The sequence below is a fragment of the Aulostomus chinensis genome, chromosome 11, assembly GCF_037954235.1.
Source record: "Aulostomus chinensis isolate RoL2024-O1b breed Wild chromosome 11, RoL_Achi_v1.0, whole genome shotgun sequence".
Lineage (NCBI taxonomy): Eukaryota > Metazoa > Chordata > Actinopteri > Syngnathiformes > Aulostomidae > Aulostomus > Aulostomus chinensis.
The window spans coordinates 18,470,503-18,493,676 of record NC_141330.1 but is presented as its reverse complement, the minus strand read 5'-3'; the positions used below and the strand labels follow the sequence as shown (position 1 = coordinate 18,493,676).

General features: G+C 42.2%; 1 protein-coding gene across 3 annotated transcripts in view; it reads right to left on the bottom strand.

Moving 5' to 3' along the window:
- The window catches only part of LOC147253697 (plectin-like), a 129,169-nt gene extending 108,517 nt beyond the window's left edge, over positions 1-20,652 (bottom strand). For 2 of the 3 annotated variants that reach the window (XM_086218941.1, XM_086218942.1), the window contains exons 1-2: positions 20,443-20,652; positions 14,311-14,503 (exon numbers count right to left, since the gene is read on the bottom strand). In XM_086218941.1, the coding sequence (XP_086075067.1) occupies positions 14,311-14,500 (190 nt within the window). In that variant the 5' untranslated portion in view covers positions 14,501-14,503; positions 20,443-20,652. Of the gene's footprint in view, positions 1-2,074; positions 2,307-14,310; positions 14,504-20,442 lie in introns of those variants that run through there. The other variant, XM_086218945.1, reaches the window with a different exon arrangement.
- Positions 20,653-23,174: the final 2,522 nt, after the last annotated feature.

The following is a 23,174-nucleotide window of genomic DNA, read 5'->3' as shown; positions in this document are numbered from 1 at the left end:
TCTGGAAAATTGCACAAATCAACGTAAATAATAGATTTCATTCTTCATTTATGAGTCATATAAAACATATTTGCAACACTTTGAGTCCCTCCATATTTTGGCCTCAATGAAGATAAAACTGGGACTGTGAGTGAAGGGTATGACAAGGACGGGTATTTGGGACAACGTGAGCGGAGAGGAGTACCTGAGCAACACAGAGGTAGTCCCACTGCTTGGTGCCTTGAGAATGTTTATGCACCAAATACTTTCTGTTATCGTACATCAGGATGTAGATGCAAGACAACCTTGACAAGTATGAAGTAGACTGAGTCAAACACAGCAGTGATGGGCGTAACAGCACCTTACTAAGGTACTACTGTACATGTCTGAAGTTGTGTTGTATGCAACAGAGTCTGAGACTTGGACTCATCCTCAAGACTTGAGACTTAGCTCAGGCTTTAGGACTCGGGAATCTTTCTGTGACCGTAAGGAACGATCTGATGAGATGAACGTCACGCCTTCCTGACACTCATAAACTTAAATATCTGTCTGAGATACTGCAGCGGCATATTTTCATACCATCTGTCCTTCAGCTATTAAAAAAAAAGAAAGAAAAAGAAGGAATTGTGAGCATCTCTGTCTGATATTGCAGAAACAAACTCTGACGAGCTCTCCTTTGCTGTGTCAGCATTGTGCCTTAATAAGGAGAGCGGGACCTTAAGGGAGCACAGACACTGTTGAGGAAAGAACACAAGAGGAACGTCTGGAACATAAACACCTGCCAGAGAACGGGCTCCTGCTTCCCATTACCTCCCGGTGCAGACACAGAGACCTATCACACACTGACTCGTTGATAGAGCCATGCGGTCTGTTGTACTGATACGTAATTATCCTATCCCGATCCAGCATGCTCTCTGCCCTCATCCAACATGCTGGAATTCAGTATCCTATCAGCCATTCCCTCCGAAAAACAAATTCCTCGCTCAAGCATCACTAACTCGGGTAGCACTGGATAACATCACCCTCTTTGCCTCCCCTCTCCTGAAAATTTCCCACCAAATCCAATCTAGAGATTCACACTGTGGAGGTCAACCTGCCCATTCGGCTGCAGTTATGTTTGTTTGCAGTGGTTTTACTTTAATCAGTGCTTTACAGATGTTAGAACTGTTACACAAATAGACCGACTGTGATAAGAGAGGGGAAAATGACAGTGATTCAACACAAGCACAGCTGCCAGATTCTCACAACTAGAAAAAAAGAAAAAGAAAAAAGAAAAGTGGGTCAATATTTATAGAGGAGCTCCCCTTCTTCCTGATCTGCTGTTTGGAACGAAAGGGATGAAACATATCGGGAGAGGAAATGGGAAACTGTGAAACATGGATGCAAATGAAAGTTCCCTTTCAAATACAGAACGACTGGAGGAAACCCCTTGCATCCTTGGACATGAAATGATGGGTGGAGATTGTTCTTCACCTGCCTTGACAAACTTAATTTCATCTTTCACATCCTTGTCTATTCTCAATCATATCCATGCCCCTGAAGATTTCCAAAAAAAGGCAGGAAAGACAGTAACTATGTGAGGTAGTCGACCTGCAGCACGCAGGGCAGCACACTTCAGGAGATAAAGGGATCAAACGAGATGAAAATCTGAGAAGAAAAGCATAAACTCCATGTAGCGTATTAATGAATTTCACTGTTGCCCAGCAGCACCTGTTAATGTCTTGTGTTTTGACTGATAACAATCAGCAGAGCGCTCAGGCTTAAACTAAAGCCTTCATCGAGGTCAGAGGTCAGGCAGAGCAGGGCCGGTCGCGACGCTCACATATCAAAGTAAAGCACTTCTGTAAATCCAGTGGACTCTCACACACACAGAGGCAGAGCGACAGCGAACGTGTGTCAACTGATGAGATACTGAGTAGTCAAGGGATGCAAACACACAGCAATTGCAAACATGGAAAGGTGTGTTTGCACCTGTTCAGAGTCAGTGCCATAAATAGAGACATTAATAAGACCCTCCCCTGCTACAGTCACCTCTTCCATCATCACGAGATCGTAAATTAGCTGTCATCACCCCAATGTGAATGCAGGCACCCACCTTTGTACTTTTCTCTGACGTTTTCATAAGCTTGGATGAAGTCCTGCTCCTCTGCGTTCGGAGGCAGGTAGGCAGGTTCGTACATGGCCATGCCGGCACTCTCACCCTCGACTTCTTCTCCTCCTGTCTGGCTGTTCCTCTTCCCTTGAGGTCAGCTTCTTCCTCCCAGTCTCTGTGTGCTTGGATGTATGTGTGAGGCAGTCTGTGCTGTCCTCAGTCTGCTCCCTCTCAGCTGTGTGTGTTTGTGTGTGTGAACCCTCCACAGCTCCCAATTTCATTCCACAGTCCAGCGCCACCCCCCCACACACACACCACCCCCACCTCCACCCACCCCTCCTTGCCTCCATAGAGTAATACTAATATAAATGTCAGGCCCCTCCTCTTAAAGACACACAGGCTGTGTGCAGCTTGCCAGGCAGGAGCACAGCAGCAGAACCACAGCACAAGTCTCCGGTAGCACAACTGAATTAGACTGTGATGGATTGTGGGCCACGAGTAGAAGACCACTTAAGCACACGAACGATTCTCCTACAGTCAGATGAATGACAGAAATTCAATTCTGTTGTGTATGCTGCATTAATTATTCAGGGCATGTTGTTTAGTTACAACATCTTTTCTTCAGTATAAGCTTAGCAGTAAGATTAAGCATTTACAGCTATGTTAGCAACTCTTTAAGAACCAGTTTGGGCTTTGAAGTGATACTTCACCCAATAAATTTATTTTGCCAATTCTTTGAAAGGCAAAAAAAACTTCCGGGATGAAGTATCACTTTAAAGATAACCGTAAACATCAACATCCTAACATGCTAATATGCAAATATTTTCACCAATAAAATGTTGTGAAATGTAATTGATATGTTGAAGTTAGCAGAGCATCAAAGTGGTTATTGCTTGTCCTAGAAGAACATGAATATTTGTACAAGATCTTACTGCAATGCATCAAAATCTGTTGAGAGCCAATCAGAACAACCTTGTTGTGGCACTAAAGGAAGCTAATAAAAGTCATTACGGTAAACGATCCGTACAGTCCATAGACTGACAAGCAGGAACTGCAGCTTTTGATACAGATGAACATGGAATTTTAATTTATTGTCCTAAATAGATGCTCATCAGGCATGGTTTGAGATTGGTTTTGGTCTTTGTCTCTGGTATTTCTGCATTACTAGAGGTGGCTGTAAATCCTGCACTGTTTTTCCTAAGGAGTGCCTCAAGGCTCCGCCTTTGGTCCTTTATTATTCGGCACTGACATGCCTGTAGGGCAAACATTTCATAAATGCCAGAATGGTTATTTTGATGTTGAGGAAACTCAGATTTATATTTTCTTTTTTATTCCAATTTCATGGGTTGGAACAAAATTTACACGTGCATGAAATTGTCTCTTATTCTTAAGTTAAATTCAGACAATTCGGAAGCCTTCACAAGTCCAGGCCACATTTCTTCACATTGTTAGGTTCACTATCAACCTGCATCAAGAAGAAAGCCAGGTTGAGGAGGCTTGCAGTTTCTTCTTTCAAATCTCTCTCAGAATTTGCTTTCTTTTGTATTTATTTGCCATCTTCATCTGTTATTAATCTGGCTTTTCACTTGTTTGTGATATATTTTGTTTGTTCTTTTGTCTCAATTATCCTTTTTTTTTAACCACCAAGGTGGTACGATGATCACCAGCCCATGTTATGTTTGTGGGATATGTCACTAAATAAAAGACAGATTTTGAAACAATTCAGTGGAAAGAGAGATAATATTACAAGGAACAAGTGATTAACTGTTTTCGGGTCATCTGGATCAAAGTTCAGATCAGCATATTCTGAAACCATGAAACCCAATTGGGGGAAGTATTTGCTCTCTGAGTCCTCTCTTGTTCCTCCTGTTTTCAATGTCTTTGTGAAGCATTTATTTAATCACATTTCATGAGGGAAGCAGCCACAAGACATAATCTCATAACGCAGAAAACGTCCGTCCTCATTGTGCCGCAATAGCACACTCAGGCTGACAGCTGTTGTGTTTCTACCAGTCAGTGAGAAAGTGTCGGTATAAAAAGGATGACTACCTTCAAAGACAGTGCAGATCTGCCCTTGACACCCACTGAATATTCAACAGATGCTCCTCTGACCATCCAAGCTGATGACACTTCAGACCAAAATAAATTATGGTGAAAAAACAAAAGGTAACAGCCATCCATACATGGCAAGACTTCATGTCTGATACGTTTTGCATGACAAATTCACATGAGGTGCTTTGATTAATAACATGCAGGTTGTTGAATGAAAAGTAATTATAACGGATGTTGGAAAACAGCAATAAGATTGTGTCACCAAGCACAGAAATTATTGAAGTTTCTGCCTGGCTTGCTGGTATATAAAGACAGCATCTTGTTCAGAGCTTTTTATGATAGCGGGCCTCATCAATAACAATCTGCTATGTCTGCAAACGGCTTTGCGTCACATTATAGCAAAATAGTGGAGGTCTGTTTTAGGAAAAGGAAAATCCCTGCAGCTCGAGCTGACTATCAGACATTTGTTGGCCAAGGCCATCCTGACATCAGCTCAGACTCTTTCCTGAGAGGAAACACGATAAGTCAGAACCCGGTGCTGCTGCTGCTGCTGCTTGCTCCCCGCTGCTGCCGAGGCAAGTGTGCGCGTGTGCGTGTGTTTACTGCTACAATCTAACAGGAAACTTTAGTGGAAGAGATAAAGTTCAGCACATATTGTGTGTCCACTGTGTTTACTTACCAGCAAGGTTCACTACAGACACAGTTTTTATTATCGTTATTCCAAAGATGGGAACACGAGAACCAACCAAAAAATTAAGGCAGAAGCATTCGAAGCATTCATTTATAAACAAGGAGAGAGGACACTTTGAAAAGGCACAGAGATATGAAGTAAATACAAACTCTTGCAGTAGCACTGAGCAGCTATAGTATCACTGCACCATCAGTATTTTACTGCAGGGAACGAAGTGAACAAGCTTCAAACTAAACAATTTAGCACCTGGTTCACCATAAACACCCTTACACTGGAAACTCTCTCCCTCTCTCTCTCTCTCTCTCTCTCTCACACACACACACACACACACACACACACACACACACACACACACACACACACACAGTAATGACTATTGGGAATAACTTTAAATTATCAGCTTGATGATTCCAGGACTCTCAGATAACTCTAGAACCAAATCCGACTTCATGACATCTGTTTACTTAGTCAAGCCACAGCGTTGGATGTTGATCTCAGCTCATGATGTCAGCGACTGCTTGTGTGCACGGAGCAAAGAGTTTCCCAGATCTCCTACTGTACATGTAACAGGTGCTTGCAGGGCTTCAAGACTCTGACACATACAGTATCAGTTAGCTTACACATAAAAACACAAGCCTTCCATATTGGAAGATCTAAGAGTGCCTGAGTAAAGGCAACTCTTAAGTAAGTGAACTCTTCGACGTGCACGCTCGTGCACCGCTGTGGATCCAGTGTATTGTAGGCCAACCATGCTCAGAAATACAAGCATCAAAGTAGTACTTCATTCAGTCATCACACACAGTTCATGAAGAACTGCTGATCTAATGTTTACATATAACCCCACAGTCAACAGTTTATCGTCAAGTTTCCCTCCACCGCATAAATGACAGTACATTTAAAGAGGAAAACATCACACGTACAATCCCTCGAAAATAACTGAAGAAATTCATGTTTTAAAGAATAATTCTTCAAACTTCTTAACAATATAACTTTCTGCCAATTCTGCTCTTTTTTTTATTATAATTGTAAAACCTGACTTCCAGCACATTGATACACTCTCGTGACGAAGGTAAACCACCTGAATACAGGAAGTTACATGGGCTTTGATTCAGTGGTTCACAAGAGAAAAAAATCTTTTTCACACATATGTGTTCATTCCTGTTTCAGTTTTCATTGAATATTTGTAGGGGGAAAGAACAACAAGAAAAAAACAAAAGTATTTTACACATTCTTAAATCTAAATTGGCATCTAACGAACCCTCTTTGCACCCTGGAGTTGTAAAAAAAGGATTTACACAGTCTGGGCGTATCCTAAATTTAGTTCTGAGCATTATTGTTTTGTAATATACAAGATCAATAAATTTCATTGCAAAAAAATGTTTTTTGTCTATCAATGGTGGATGAATGTGACCATAGTAGCTCCCATAATAAATAATACATATAGCTCTTTTTAGCAAAACAAAACAAAAAAAAGATTGGATTCATGGTCATTTTGTCAGCCAACCGCCACCATTCCACACCACAGACCTTGTAATAATCGAATACACCGTTAGACTTCAGCATGACCACTAATGAATCCATCACACCCCTCAGAATTCTCATTTTTTCATTTTCAACATCACAATTTTATTCGTAATTTTGAATTTAAAACCCGCATCAATTATTTTTTGATTTCCAGAGACTATGAATTTAATTGTATTACTATTTATAGATATAATAATGTTAATATATTCCAAGAGAACAGCATATCACTATTGTCAAAAATTTTTAAATAATAATAATAATAATAAATATTGTGAAAAGCAACACATTTTAACAACTAAGTTACATCCCAAATGCACTTTAGAGATTAGAAACAAGTTACCTGCTCATACCTGTGTTAACAGATTGCGAGGTGATGTCATATTAAATGAAATTAACAGTACAAGCACCTTGTGCTACACTCGACCCATTTATGGCATCGCTCTGTTGCAGAAGAGGCAACGCAGGCGGTAAGCAGTGAGTCTGTTGTCGGGTTTCCTTGTGTGTGACAGTCCAAAGGGGCAGAATGACGGGAAAAGTGCAGCCACCATTTGTTAACAGAAATCTTTTTCCGCACCACTCTGTTCTGAGAGCGAGATGCCGCCTCACAAATCAAAGGACATCTTTCACAGTCCAGCATCAAGAGGATTATTCTGAAGCACAGCTCACTGCTGATGGATGACAACCGCGAGGGAAAAGACAAAACTGTGTCAACACACACACACTCACAAATATAGAAATAGAGACACACTGGCCAACGGCGAGACTGATAGTCTGGCTGCAGAAGATGAAAAACCCCAGAACAAAAGGGTGACAGTTGTTACCTTGGTATAAGTAATGGCAGGTCTTAACTGAAACAGGAAGTATCATCTACTAGATTCTGGAGAATGTCAGGGAGGCTCAGTGAAGGGAGGTGGAAAAATATCAGTTGTCAAATGACATCATGCAGAACAGCCTAAACTGTAACCAATGGAATAAGTGCTTTGAGTCAGAAACTTCTCACAGACTATTTTCATGTATTAGGTGTACTCTGGCATGATGGATGTGTGAAACAATGGGTCTCATTCACAAATTTGTTCTTAAGACACGATGGGACTTATTTAGCCTTCACTCCAGTTTTTCTGACAGGAAGCAAGGACTGATGGCCATTGGCAGCTCCTTCCTCCTGAGATCCATCATGTGTCTATTGTGACTGCATATCACTCATTGATGGATTAAGGTATTCATGAACAAATTTGTGCATGAGAATATTTCATGAATGAAGCCTGGGAGCTCCATAAAGGCATCCAGAAACTAGACTATTAATATAGTGCTGTAAGGAGGGTGTAAAGGTGGTGTCTTATTCCAAGCTTTGTCTTAGGGGAAACCCCCCAGCTGAAGCTTTGAAAACTCCAGATCCATCCAGGACAGGCACACCAAACACTAGCTTTGTTTCTGTGTCATCATTACTAGGCCAGGAGGCTTGGAGTGTATATTGTTCCAGCAGAGTGCAGTAATGTTGCTGTAACACAGCTCCATAGACCAGAGCAGACTCAAGGAAACAGGCCTGGCTCCCTCTTCTGGATGCTGAAACAGGCTGAAACACACTTGTAAGATACTCTTATTTGCTTCAATTTTCTCAAATTAAACCCCACTTTCCGTTATGGCTCATTTTCCAGAATTTCAGCTTGATAGCGTGGTTCACCATTCGTTCTGCCAGTTGACCGTGTACTGGGGGAGGGCAGAAAGGTCATGGTTCTGAAGAACAGAAGAATATGTGGTGCCTCGCCTGCTAATGTGCCCCCTGCTGGGAAAAGAGGTTACTGCTGACTGCAGGGAGGGCAGCGCTGAGCTTGATCTGGTTCAAACCTGGTTATTATGTAGAAATCCTGAGGTGATAAGACGTTGTATGGGGCTACAACACCCATGAAATCAGCTTCTATTCATTTATAAAATCCGCTTTATTGCATCATCAAAGCAAAGATCTTGGGATGTGCCTGTGCCATCAGTCAATGTCACGACTGTAATTTAACACTTTTCACAGTTTCTACCAGTAGCATCACAAGACACAGACACTCTCTCACACACACACACACACACACGCACACACACAATTGTAAGATTGTGTGTGCGTGTCAGATCATAGACTCCACATCATGAATAATTGAGGAGACATCTGCTGGGGTGTCAGGAGAAACTCATCAAGAACAAAACAGAGACACGCCCAGTGAGGGGAAGCCAAAATAATTTATCAAATAAAATCCCAAATTCCAATCACTGTAAAAAAAAAAAAAAAAGTTACAATCATCACTAATTAACAACTGAAAGATGATGTGATATGATAACATATCTCATAACTGATAATGATGTAAACATAAAACCTAAAATATATTGAGATCAACAACACAAATACCTTGTCTCTTCTGAGGACGTCAATTATGCATGTTGCATTGTCATGTATCATCTCATCGCCCATATCAATATCATCAATACACCTGTGCTTATCAATTACAGATGAAATATTGTGATACATCACGACTCACATAACCACTCACAAGGTGCGTATTCTAGGAGAGGCATCCTCAGATACTGAGAGTCAGTGAGGAGGACACAACGATTCAATACCATGTGACTCATTGACCTTGGAACCGGACCCTGCTACTTCGCAGTTAGCTCTGACTGATATTACATACAGGAAATCAATATATCAGGCTGTGCTTCTGGAAACTACTACAGTGATTGATTGATATTTATTGACCGAACGAGTCAAAGTCAGCGATGTGACTATATCTTAATACAGGAAAATCAGACTTTTAAAGCTTTTTTTTTTACATTCATTCGTTTGGAGTACGGGTGGGGCATCTTTATTCATGTCGAGCGAGTAACCTCATGTTGACTTCTTTTTATCATTTGGTCTTAAATGATGAGAAAACACTGAAGCTACACGCTGTACCATGCTAACGCGCTCACGAGTCGTAATGATCGAACGGTTGCATTATCAGAATTTAAAAATCAAAATCTAACTTCATAGGGGGTAATTTAGGAGGAGATTTATCTGGAGAGGCAGTATTCTTACACCAACATTTCTCAGGTTCTTCATGCGATGAGCTACAGGGGGATGATTATTTTTCTTTCTGTCCAATGTTTACCTCCACAAACCACAGCATCAGGTCACGTCAGAGGCGCCTATCAGTGCGCACCTGCTGGGTCAGATAATTTGACTAAGATAAACACATATTGTAGACAATGAGTAACATCAAGGGGGCAACACAGGTTGTTTGACTCAAATTAGGGGAATAAAATAAAGGCAGGGTTGGAGTCAAAAAGCCAGAGTTGGACAAGGAACAAAACCTCGTAGAAAGCAGCTGAATCTGCTGTCCTCACCTGCATCATGGTCCGAATCAAGGTCAACCAGTACAACCATTCAACCACTAGGGGGCAGCCTAGAGTGTCAGTGAGGTATGAGGAGCCTAGGGGAGTTGTGCTGCACTGGACTACCGGTCTCACGTATTTGCAAAAGATTTTATACATTCTTACATGACCTTCGACCTCCTCCTGTCCTCCTGTAGTGACCTCGGTGGATGGTCCGTCAGTTCTGTGACATCTGATTGTTGGGAGTATTTTCACTCGTGTGTGAATGAGTGTGTGTGGTGTGTGTGTGGTATATGATGTTATGTTCATAAACAGAGTGATGACAAACCAATCCAGCATTCAGCAGCAACGGACCAAATGTTTGAAGACACGTTACACATGGTTTCATCTCACTGTCACATTTCAAGCCCAAAGGAGTCTCTCCACTTCATCCACGACTCCCCTAATGCCATTGCTAGGCAACAAGATCCAAAGATTTTTTAATCAAAGCCCTCGATTAACAGCAGGTCTTAATAACATGCTCAGTCTAATATCTCAGGGTCGACCCCCTCAAGAGTTGATGCTGCCTGAAAAGCTTATTAAAAAAGACAAATGCAACTTTAAACTAAATTCAGAGAAGGTGGGAATAGTCATGCTTCCAGGACACACGACGTCCTACACGTCACAGACCCACACATCACGTATGACAGATGCTACATGCTTTTATGATTTCATCAAATCGTTTAACGTCTCACATTGAAAATAGCGTTTCCTAAAAAAAAATGAGTTCAAATGTATATCCTGTACTTACTTACTAAATTCTACAGCCTCAAGCTGTATTCCTTTAGATCAAATTTATTATTTAAGATAAAAGAGTCGGGATTTTTGCACATTGGTTTAACTGGGAAAGAGCAGCCTCAGGTAGTCTCAGCTAATGTGCAGTGCTGCGATTATGTTTCTCCATTTGTGGCCCGACCTGGCAGTGCTTGGTTATTCTGGGTTTTGGCAGGTTATTTTTGTTGATTCATTGTAACTGTTCTGATCAATTATGATGATGATGATGATGATGATGATTATTATTGTTGTTGTTGTTGGTTCCATTTTTTGTTTTTTATTGTTTTTTCATAGTGGGCATTATCACATCATGGTGGGAGATGTAAAGAAACTTAGACAACTTTTTATATTTTGGGTGTGAACTGTCATTTTTGTGTTCGGTCAGTTTTGAAAAGAAAACGTACATAAAAATACAGCCTTGTCTCTTCTTTGATGAATGTGTATGTTAGAATGTCATCGTCATCTTACTCCTTACTAGTAAGGGTCGCGGGGGGGCTGGAGCCTATCCCAGCATCTACAGGCGAGAGGCGGGGTTCACCAACACAGAGAGATGAACAACCATTCACACTCACAGTCACACCTACAGTCAATTTAGAGTATCAATCAGCCTCGTCCCCTCTTGATGTCTTTGGACTGTGGGAGGAAGCTGGAGTACCAGAGAGAACCCACACAGGAACAGGGAGAACATGCAAACCCCAGATCCCGTGCCCGAGCCGGCACTCGAACCCAGAACCTTCTTGCTGTGAGGCCACAGTGCTGACCACTGCACCACCGTGCAGCCCTGTTAGAATGTCAGTAACCTATAAATATTTTCATTATTAGTTAATCTGTTAAACAGTTGTTTGGTCTATAAAATGTCAGAAATTGGCGTAAATGACAATCAATAGTTCCCAAAGCCCAAGATGAGATTTTTAAATATTGAGTTTTGTCCAAAGTAGGGACAGACCGATTATCGGCGCCGATATTCGGCATTTTGAGGCGTATCGGCATCGGCCTATTTTAAAAATCCGATGGCCAATAAGAGATCAATTTCAAACTGGGTTATTGTGGCTCTGATGCAGCCGCGCCTCTCTGTCTGCAGTCACCACTCCGTCTCCAGGATTGCCCCACCCACAGCACCATCTGATTGGTTAAACAGAGCCACAGCACGGGTAACAGCCAATCAGCAGTGAAGGCTGTGCATGCATCGTGCTCAACCACACAGCTGTTTATTTCTTCAAGTTTTCATTTGACTTTATAAGACATGCTGCTGAGCCGGGGAGCTTCCTGCACTTTTTGTTATAATTTGAAAACAAAGATGTCTATTTTTTCTACAATGTTTAATAAGCATATGCTCAAAGGCATTTAAACAAAGATGAGTGTTTGAGTTTGTATTGCTCAAAATTTTGACGCATTATTATTTTCACTTTTACTGCAAATGAATATCGGCTCCAAATATCGATTATCGGCCTCCTTGACCACTAATAATCGGTATCTGTATCGGCCCTGAAAAACCATATCGGTCCATCTGTCGTCCAAAGAATATTCAGTCTACTGTTATAGAGGAAAAACAAACAGAAAAAAGACTGGAGTTAAAGCATTTTGACATTTTCATACAAGTGAAACCGATGAAGTGATTAGAGATGTAATTGCTGATACCTACTCTATTAACGGTTGCTGCTCTGTTTCACCACTGATGAAAGCTGGTTCTACAAATATTTCCTAAACTAGGGTTGGTTTATTCTCTTCATGGAGGAATCTAAAATTCTCGGAAAAAAACAAAACAAACAAAAAAAACAGCAATTTGGTGCTCCGTCAGCAGGTTTTCATTTGCAAGAAGAGTTCACAAACAGATACACTTTGTGGCCTGAGCTGTTCTAAGTGGATTCAACAGAGCCAACAACATGATTGAAGCCTCACCCATAGGTGCTGACACAGCCTGATCTGGCCTTCTGATGGACAGAGGAAGAGCGGAACAGGATGTGGATGCAGGTTTATTGGATGTGCAAAAGTTATCCAAACTTCCTCTTGACCTGGCAGCAGCGAAGTGTTTCGGACTCACTGAGCTATAACTGGCGCAATGAAAGTCATTAAAACAAGCCACAGGAGAGCGGCTCAGTTTTGCTCTATGATGATGGAATGCTAAGAAAACAAGAGGTCATCACTTTGGAAATAGTTTGAATTTGGGGCGGAAGACAGTGGCAAGATGGAAATTGCAACTGGAGATAAAACTGTGCGTACGTATGTAGTTCTTTTAACGCATCCTCTCTGACCATGTATGGTGTTAATTTATCTAAGACTACTCTCCACGCAATCACACTGAGCAAAGGTGCAGCTAACTCTTAGCATAAATAAATAATGTGTTTCCAGCGTAGCTACAGGTGCTTTGGATCCCAGTATACTGTTGATCACTGCAATGAGAACCGGACCTCACGCCTGGAGAACGACTGCCTCTGTGTTCGTGGATAAGTGTATATCCTGTTCAGCTGATAAAACATACCGCCAGTGTGCAGGGAAGGATCCTTGAACATGGACATATAAACAACAGTGTTTAGTATATTTTCTATTTATACAGTATTACTTACAAGGTTAATTGTTCCTTTGTTACTTGGTGTTTAAAGCAGCACCAGGAAGCTTAAAATGTACATTGGGTCTGAACCACATCCTACTGTTCCCAGCAGCTGCTGAAGCTTCAGGCCCAGCACTCTGATCTGCTCGCTCATTCACTCACTCAGTGTAGCAGAGCAACTGCAGTGTCGGGGGGGCTGGACCCGATCCCAGCTAACTTCGGGCGAGAGGCGGGGTTCACCCTGGACAGGTCACCAGTCCATCACAGGGCCAACACATAGAGACAGACAACCATTCACACTCACAGTCACACCTACAGTCAATTTAGAGTATCAATCAGCCTCGTCCCCTCTTGATGTCTTTGGACTGTGGGAGGAAGCCAGAGTACCAGAGAGAACCCACGCAGGTACAGAGAGTACATGCAGACCGGGCTCAAACCCAGAGCCTTCTTGCTGTGAGGCGACAGTGCTAACCACTGCACCACCGTGCCGCCCTCATTTTCCATTTTGCGCAGAAATGTGGACAAGCAGAGCAAGAAGTGTTGCATATCTTAGCAAACATGTGATTATTATTATGCCCCAGTGAGCTTCTTTGTGCAAAATATAGCACAAGGACTGACTTGTAAGATGTCCACTGCACTGGGTTTGATTTGGACCTTGCTACCTGCTCACAAGTCTCTCAGTTCAGAGGTAGGGGTACATGTACAGTTCTGTGGCGTCTCTACACTACACTGGAACATGGCTGTGCAACAATCGAGAGCGAGTCTCACACACAATTTTGTATGATCACAATGCAAATTTAAAGCCATGACGTTCCCCTCTTCCTGTTAAATTCCCCACATTGTTCTTAGCCGCTTTCTCCTTTCAACATGCCAAGTCTCACAGCTCTCACCACGCTGTGCCAAGTTATGCTGCACTTCTCGTATCACCACACCTAACGACTCTGTCACAGTGAACACGCCCTGAATACAACTTGGCAACAGTTGCAGAGAATTTTATCCATGGTAGGTCTACATTTTTGATGTAGTGGTTACCCAAGCCTGGTTACAGCCCTGGGGCGTGGAGCAGTATTTATGATTAATGTAAGGGTCAAATAAACAGCGGTCTCACCATAGATACTGTACCTACAGCCTAGATTTGGATAGCTTCCAGATAAAAAAACGATCACATGCTAAACTTGCATTTTTCCATGTGAATGTGGAGTCTTTGCAGCTCTTGTGTGTACACACGTCAAAGTTGAACTGCAGCTTTTATGTTCCGCTTACCTGCAATGCGAATTACAGCCCTCTCTGCTGGATCCAGGACCTCCCCTGAGGCGGACTTGGAGCGTTTGACCCTCTGGTGTTTGGACAGGTTCCAGGGTAGGGTGTCTCCTGGCGTGGGGACGCTGCCACTCTCTCCATAGCTTTCCTCCAGCGGGGTTCGATCCCTGCGTCTGTCTTTACGCGCCGCCATCACCTACAGGAGTGATGGAGGAACGGGTTGAGGTCACCGGCATGAGTGAGCAACATCATGGTCATAATCAAAGACACACATCGAGTAGAACAACACAGGAGCCAAACAAGACCAGAACCGCAGATGCACCAAGATCTGAGGCACAGCAGGGTTCCCGCACTACTTTACGCCTCTCAGTCCTTAGGACAGGGGTGGTATAACCGTGTCACCTATGAGTCGTTACAATCAACGCCATATCAGACACAAAACGCCAGTCCAGCAATCCACTATAAGGATGTGAAGCTGCGCCTGATGTCCACTGCATTTACCACAGAAGCCCGCTTCTCTCAAGTGCTATAGATCCCAGTTCTTCAAATCCTGCACTTTTATTGGCTCATCCTAATGAATACCTGCGTGGTGATCATGGCTTTTCAGGAGCATCTTCATTTTCAGGACCTGTAAAGGCGATTGAGTAACTTGGAAATGTTGAAATATTGAAAAAATGAATGTGCTAACAGTACCATGAACCCAAGTTTAGGGAGATATCAGGGGTTAAAACTAACTTTTTTCACCATCGTCCCGAAAACGTCTCGAAAAACATTTTGAACCGTCCCGGATCATCCCCATTTTTTTTAACATTTTTTTCAACATTTTGATTTGTTACTTGCTGACAATTTAATAAAATCACAATATATTACGCTGAGACAATCATATGTTTGTTTATTTCCCTTCAAACATGAACTCAAACAAGGACTCATTTCACTGCCTGGTCCACATCAGCTCTAATGGGATCTCAGTGCATGTACATCTCAGTGGAACAAAATGACCACCACATACAAAATAAACCAAATAAATGCAATTAAATTAAAAAAATAATAATAAAACTAACTAACCCTTGCCCACACAAATAGGGAAAAGCAGACATTTGAACATTGTAGTATTTGTCTACATTAGCGCCAAGATATTAACAACATCCTCAGTCACAGTCCTGTGGTCTACGTGATCTTCTGCCACTACCCCACCATTTGGTGACTGCTCTCACTGAGCTGTATTCCTCATGAGGAGGGCCATGCATTGAGATTTGAATGAGGCTGTTCAGAGTGTCATTAGCCAGACGAGACCTCCAGTCCCACTTCACCCGTTTCATGCAGGAGAAACCACGCTCACAGCAGGAGCTGCTCATGGGGAGGACAAGGCTGATCTCTGCTACCACCTGCATGTGCTGGAACTGGCACCCTGGATCAGCCGCTGCCACAGCACCTGAGAGAATAGGTTGAAAGTCTGACTGTACTTAACATTTCTGCAGCACAATCTGCGTCAGTGTATTCTTTAATTGCACTTTTGATGCTTCCTAGCTTTGTGCTAAACTAGCATTGCATTGCATCGTTGCCGCAAATAGTGGCCATTCTGTACGGCTTACCTCAGGCTCTGTGGGATAAGATGAGTCGCCATCACCTCCAGCGCACTCTACTGGGTCACAGGAGGAGCCTGGCTGGGCTGTGTGCTGTGGTTGGGTCCGGGTTGGGTCAGACTGCCCCTCCTTAGGCTTCAGCCAACGCAACATCATTGAGTCACCACACAGTGACAGCAGAAAGCAAATAAAGGATCTTTGGTGACAGTTGTGTCAGTCTAGCAGCAGAAGGCAGACAGTGGCTGCAAGCAGTCTGCTTCTCACTGGACAACACACACACACGGGCGCACCAGCCAATTGAATTTTTCCATTTAGCTTTTCAAAATTCTTTTCGTCCCGAGGGAGAATATTGATCCTCCCGATGACAATTAATTACGGCACCGGGACGACGGGACGCCGTTAGTTTTAATCCCTAGGAGAAATGCCCCAAAAATTAACGTTTTGTGTATATATATATATATATATATATATAGAAAATATAAAATATATATATAGTGTGATATGTATAACCTCATAAAGTGCGATGTTGCAAATAGGGTTTCCAGTGATTTTCTTGGAAATTTTCATGGCAATTTCAGTTTTTTGTTTTTGCAAAAGACTTGAAAACTTTCCAAACAAATTAATGGCAATTAACAGGAAAAAAAAATGAATTCTGGGTAATATTACACTAACTAATGTTAACTTTGCACTGTGCATTCTTCCATTCAGATGATTCGCATCTTGCATTCAGACTTTACTCACAAAAATTGTCAATGATCGAATGCTTACTAAAAAGTTTGAATGCACATCTGATTATGAGAATCCAAGATGTTCATATTTACGCTGGTGTACGGCAAGGTGACTTCAGTTTGCATAAGTGTGCAGTTATTCCTCTTGATCCCCATACTTTCACTTCATGACATACTGTGTCATCAGACACGCGTGGAGATGCTGAAAGGAGAAGCTACCGTAAATAGACGTTACTTCACCTTCATCATTTACTTTGCTCTCCTTCAGTGGCACTTCTGGAGAGGAACCATTGAAAGCAGAGGGAGCATTAAGTAGACAGTAAACTCTGTAAATGCTCTAAAGAGAAAACATATTTCCCTGCAGCTCCCATTACATTTACAATGATCCCAAAAATTCACTTCCTCTGGCTGCCATATTGAATTACTGCTTTTTACTAAATATTAAACGTCTCATACGTGCCTTGATGGATTTTGTACGCTATGTCATTTTAAAGTTTCATCGGCGAGCTGGGAGGTATGGGGGGTCGGGTGACTATGGTTAATATTCAAAGAGAAGAATATGTGACTAAAAAGTACTAGGCTGTCCCACTTACTGGTGGCAAGACTTAATATCGCTCTAAAAAGGGAACATACACCTTAAAAACCAGCTAGTGTGAATATTGCTGGGATATTTTGTTCAGTCTTTGACCTTTGCTTTTAGGGTTAAATATTCACCAGTAACGTGCAGCTGTAGCTTGTATAAATAGTGACAGAGCAGAGAAGAAATCAGCTGCATCACCGCGAGATACCACAGCTCCTGGACAAAGTCATTCTCCCGGGGAAGTAAATCATCGATAGACTTGTGTTTTTTTTACATTATAAGATTATAATGAGACAGCTGCTTAAATTTGCAGCAAACCAACATTCTGATGGTAAACTGACTTGAGTGGAGGAGAATGGTGATGCTTTCATTCCTCCAAACATCTGAAACTCCTGTTAGCCTGTAATGCTGCATTCAGGTACAAGAGGCTAGCTCGGTGTTATAACCGCTGACATGAATATGGAGGTAAACGTCAGAGGAGACCTGATACGGAGGAAGCTGATGTGAGAAAAAGAAGACTCTTACCTACTATTGGCATACTTCTGTCACACTGTTCCACTCTTGGAGTCAATGAAACTCATTTGACTTCAAATCATGACGCAATAGTGTGGAACTCCTCCGATTCTCTGGTATGAACGTACCATTATGTATGATGTAGAACAGTAGGTACACACAGGTGTCGCTAATCTCATGAATTCATGAATTTCTGCTCTCCAAACCCCAAAATGCCAACACAGCAAATATAAAAGCAGGACTTTCGTCAAATGACAAACACTGTTAGGAAACATACGCTCCATTTTGGGAGTTTCACTGGAGCGGATCAATAAGAACTGGCACATTTCACACGCTCGTTGCTATGACACAGTACAGGTAAAACACTGAAAAAGCAGACATTTTCACCTGCGTACTGCACGGTACACTTCAGCCTCTGACACACATGTAGGGCCTGAATGTATGAACATATAAAGTTCCAGCTGTTTGCGGGGGAAAAAAAAGTCTCAATTTTGGCGAGAGATAGAACGAAAAACAGATTTAAGTGAGGCCAAAAGATGGCTCACTGTTTGAAGACAGAAGCTTCTGTCAGTTTCAGTCCATACAGTGAATATCTGTATTTAACGTCGATCAATACGGGTCTGAACGCGCACATTTGAGGAGTGAGGTGCTCACACGGAAGCGTGATATGGAAGGAACAGAGGAGCTTGTCTTCTTGAGAATGTCAGTGCAGGATGTGATCGGATCATCAGTGAGGACAGTTGTCGCCACTCGTCCAGACGGATATTAAAGTAGCGCTGCAGTACATAAAGCCCTCATTCTGAAGATGAATGCACCCCATGAACGCTCGTCTACATAGATGTGGTCAGATGACTCATCCTCCACCGTATTCTCTACGAGTAGGCGAGTGCCTGTGTGGCGTCTGTTGGGAGAACGCTTGACCTCTACAACAGAGGGAGGCAGTATCACCAGAATCATCAAAAGGTCATTTTTACCCGCCCGCCGTCAAACTCCGACTGTGTACCACAGATGGCGCTAGCAGCACCACTGGCTTGGCTAGCAGCACCACAGGCTGTCACGGCACGGCACTAGAAGGTTTTGGAAGATGGTTTTGGAAGTTTTCAGCTGCTGTCCTGCATCCGCTGCTGCTCAGATGGATGTGAGACAAGATGGTGTGAGGCATTTACATTTGAGCATCTCAGGTTTTTACAGACCACCTAGGAAAAGGACCCCAGGGGGTCTGTAGCCCTACCTGGACTCTGATTGGCTAGTATTTGGTGCCTTAAGGTGTGAGATGGATCAGGAGTGGGGCTCCACAGACAGCACTGGTTTATTTTAGATTGGAGGACTGTGAAAAGATGCCATCGATTTTTTGGGGGGGAGTAACAGATGTGACACAGGGGTTGTTCCTACCCCTCACAGAAGCTGCTTCATTACACTGTGCTCAATTTCAGCGGAACATCTGGCGAGTAGTAACAGCCATTGGTGTTAGGACAAGTGTCCGACAAGCCGGCTGTCCTATCAGGAGCTACAGCTAAACTGAATGCTGGTATAGACCGAGCGTTAGAATTTTACATCTCATAATTGCTTTTTATGAAAAGTAATCATAAATGAATTCTACTCTATAAAGTGATGCTCATTATCTTAACTAAAAACAACAACAACATGCAAATCTCGAAAATTGGATTATAACAAAGCTTTTTTTTTCCGCGATGATCCAAAATCCGATGTAAAAATGTCATCGCCTTTTGCTTGAGGAGACAAAATGGAGACACGAACCTCTGACTGTCACTTTACCAATAATCTAAACCAGCACACGCTCCGTTCCATCCTACAGCTGGCGTAATCGCACATGCATGAAAATATCAATTAAAATGAATAACTGGCTCAAGACAAGACATCTTTGCAGTCGTTGGCGGTGTTGCAGAAGAGTCCACTTGCCCTCCTCAATATTTTAGGGTTACTACGGATGAATACAACCACATGTAGCAGCAGATCGCCACCTAAATGAAGAACTATGGCAGATGCTGGACTGATGTGTTAGACGGCATCGTCAGAGAAGGATGTTCTCTCCTCCAGTCCAGCTCTAGAGACTTGTAGAGTCCAGGACAATGCACAACCGAGCTGTTCTGGCAGCTCATGGCTAAAACACTATGTTGTGACAGCTGAATTTAATCCACAAACTTCAAATTATAATCCCCTTTAGGCTTTTCATTGAGAAGACATGTCTGTGGGGTTCGCCTGACAGAAACGCTGCATTATAGACCACACTGAAACAAGACATGAATAACGCTGGTACAAGGCCGTCAACAAGCCTGTGATTATCATTTGGTCTCAAAGGTTGGTGACATTAAAGAGCGTAAATAGAAGACAATCCAACTGATATCTAACTGGCTTCACCAGAGAGTTTGGTGGTGAAAGTAGACTAAATCTCTCAGGATCCCACATCTGCAGCTGCCCTGGTGCACCTGCAGCGATGCATAAGCTACCACAACACAGGAAAATGAAGACAGCTCAGGATGGCACATTAACACCAGACTACTTTCTCTAGAAGTGTTTACCAAAGCCCTGCAGTGATGGCTTACCTTACTGCTGCGCTGCTGGGTGTGTGTGTGTGTGTGCGTGCGCGTGTGTGTGTGTGTGTGTCAAATGTCCATGAATGTCTCTGTATGTGTGTGTCCTGCAGGTTATCGCCGGCTAAAATAAACACAGTCGTTACAAGCCTGTAACATTGAAGTAGCCACTCCTTTACCGGGAGGCAGGGCTCGAGGCTGGAGAGACGACCCGCCGCGCCGCGCACAATCCGCAGTCATGTGCGGGGGTTGTCGCTCGCTACTTGTCATCCATCAGCAAGCTCCGGAGACACGTTCATGCATTCGTCAAGTGCCACCACCGAAGCCGTTACATACTGCACCTCGTCTTCAGTATTACAGGGCACACCGCGGAACCTCCGAGGAGCGACTCATCTCTGATCAGATCGACGTTCTGCTGCTGCTGCGGTGCATTACTGCATGACTCACTGTTCGATTAGTTTGCCTGCTTGTCCCGGCCTGGTCGCTACCGCGGGGTATTAGCGAGCGTGTGAAATACACGTGTACGAACCTGTACGGATCAGCACGCGTCCCTGATGTCACCAGCAAAGCATCCCTGATTAAAACCTTTAAAAAATTAAAAAATAAATAAAAACAACAATGATCTGTACAACAATGATTAATTCAACAGCTTTTCCAATAAACTGTGCTTTTACAGAGGTCAGAAAGTTCAGTTTTTTTGTGCAGAACAAGAAGAAATGGCATAAGCATAAATAAATAATTGAATGCATGAATAGTAGATGGTTAAAATGCATCATAAATATGCACAATTACATTCAAAATAGATTTATTTTGATAATAAAAAGCTCTTCCTGTTTGTTTACATTTATACTTTTATTTCTGTATTGCTGTATTTCTACATTTGTTCTGTAAGCAGAGAAAAAGAATATAAACAATGTAGAAATAATAAAAAAAAGAAATATTGTGAAATTTGTTATACGTTAATAACATTATGAAATTGTGAAAACGATATAATACATTTAGTAATAACACTTGGAAATCTTGAAATGGATAGTAAAGAAAATAGATCAAATGCATGAATGAATAAATGTAAAAATGTCAACATGGCCTTTTATTTAGTCATTTGATTTTTGTTATTTCTGCCTTTTTAAGCATATATCATTCTTTTGTTCTCCCATTTTTATGATATTTTCATTTGTTTTTGCATTGTCAGATATATTGTTTAATTTTCTGGTCATGGTAGACATTATAGTGCTGTGAGACTGGACACGATCAGAAGACAGAAGACAAAATACTGATATCGTGGCACACGTGAAATTATTTGCATCATAGAGACGCATGCAAATGACTTTAAATTTATTTTGTTTTTTATGAGTTTGTCGGTTCAGGGGGACTCTTTCAAACAATGTCTAAAAGCATGTATTTTATCTATTCCAAGACATCATGTGATTCTTGAATTATTTGTGTTCTAAAAAGCTCACAGTCCTGTAATACTACATGTCTGTTCCATCCTATACGGTTACATGTCGGTTAGAAAGCTCTCATCCGCCAAACAGTTTATCCTGTAGTAGATACACCCAGCCGATTACACCCTGCTGCAGTATTTCCGCTCAGGCAAGTCTTCCATTTAAGGTCGGGCGACATCTAGAGAGAAATATGGATGCACATGTACAGAGGGAGACAGACAGAGAATTTGAAAAATCATTCACATCTGTTTTGCATCTCTTAACTTATCAGATAGACAGCTTACTGTGACGGCCTCCTGCCTTACTGGGTCTGCTTATGTTGTTTTTCCCCATGTCTGATGTTCTGTTTGTTTCCCTGCAGGCCTCAGGAGGAGGGGGCAATTAGTCCAACGCCCCAGGGGTATACAAGGCTGGCTGGTCAGGCCGTTTTCTCTCTTCCTCCACATGCCCGGCACCTTTTGTTTTGGTTGGCTTTGGCCATCTTAGCATTTTATGTTCACACCATACAACACTCTCCACACCGTGTCACATACATACACCACTGATGACACACCTCATACCTGTATTGAGTATTTTTATTTATCCTTGCTTTTGTTAAGTAAACTTATCCATTTCTTTATAAACTACTGTGTCTCTTCCCTTTTCTTTTTTTGTCATGGCTCCTGAGCCGAGTCATGACATTACAGAAACAGAGTTTGTACTGAACCTGGCCTGACTGGATTTCTTCAAGGATCCCAACCCTCTATAAAACATTTTTGGTCTGCCTGGTCACCTCTGCCTCCCTAGCTGAGCTCAATTATCTTGTCAGTGACAAATGCCTCACTATTCGCTCTTTGATTATACAGCTCACTACATCAGCCAGACACTGAGAGACCTGGGAAGGGCATGGCCTTGAGTACCACGCAAGATGAGGAATTACCAGAATCAAAAGATGAGTGAATTGTCCTACTTGATGATATGTGGGTTATCACAGTATGAGGACAATGGAAGGTTATTATTCTTTGAAATTAGACATGAACAGATTATGATGATACTGGGATTATTAGTGCAGACAGAGTCGCTGGAGTAAGGCTTACGTTCTGCAACAACGTCTCTGTCTTTCACAAACGTGACCTTGACACAGACACTCGAAAGCCCTCTGCTGTAGTTCTACTCTAAATGACTGCTAAATGGCCGACAGCCTGACAAATCTACTTTTCATATATATATATATATATATATATATATATATATATATATATATATATATATATATATATATATATATATATATATGTATATAAAGTATGCCAACTCTTCAACACTTCCCATCCACTGCTATTCATTGTGCTCAGCTAACTAGCCAGTTAGTCTCTTTGGGTCTTAGCTCCCTAATGCATGCACATAAATGAGGTCTTCTTCTGTTTGCCATAAAATTGGTGAGTTCCTTTCAGATGCAGCTGATCACATAAAAGAGAACTTCATTT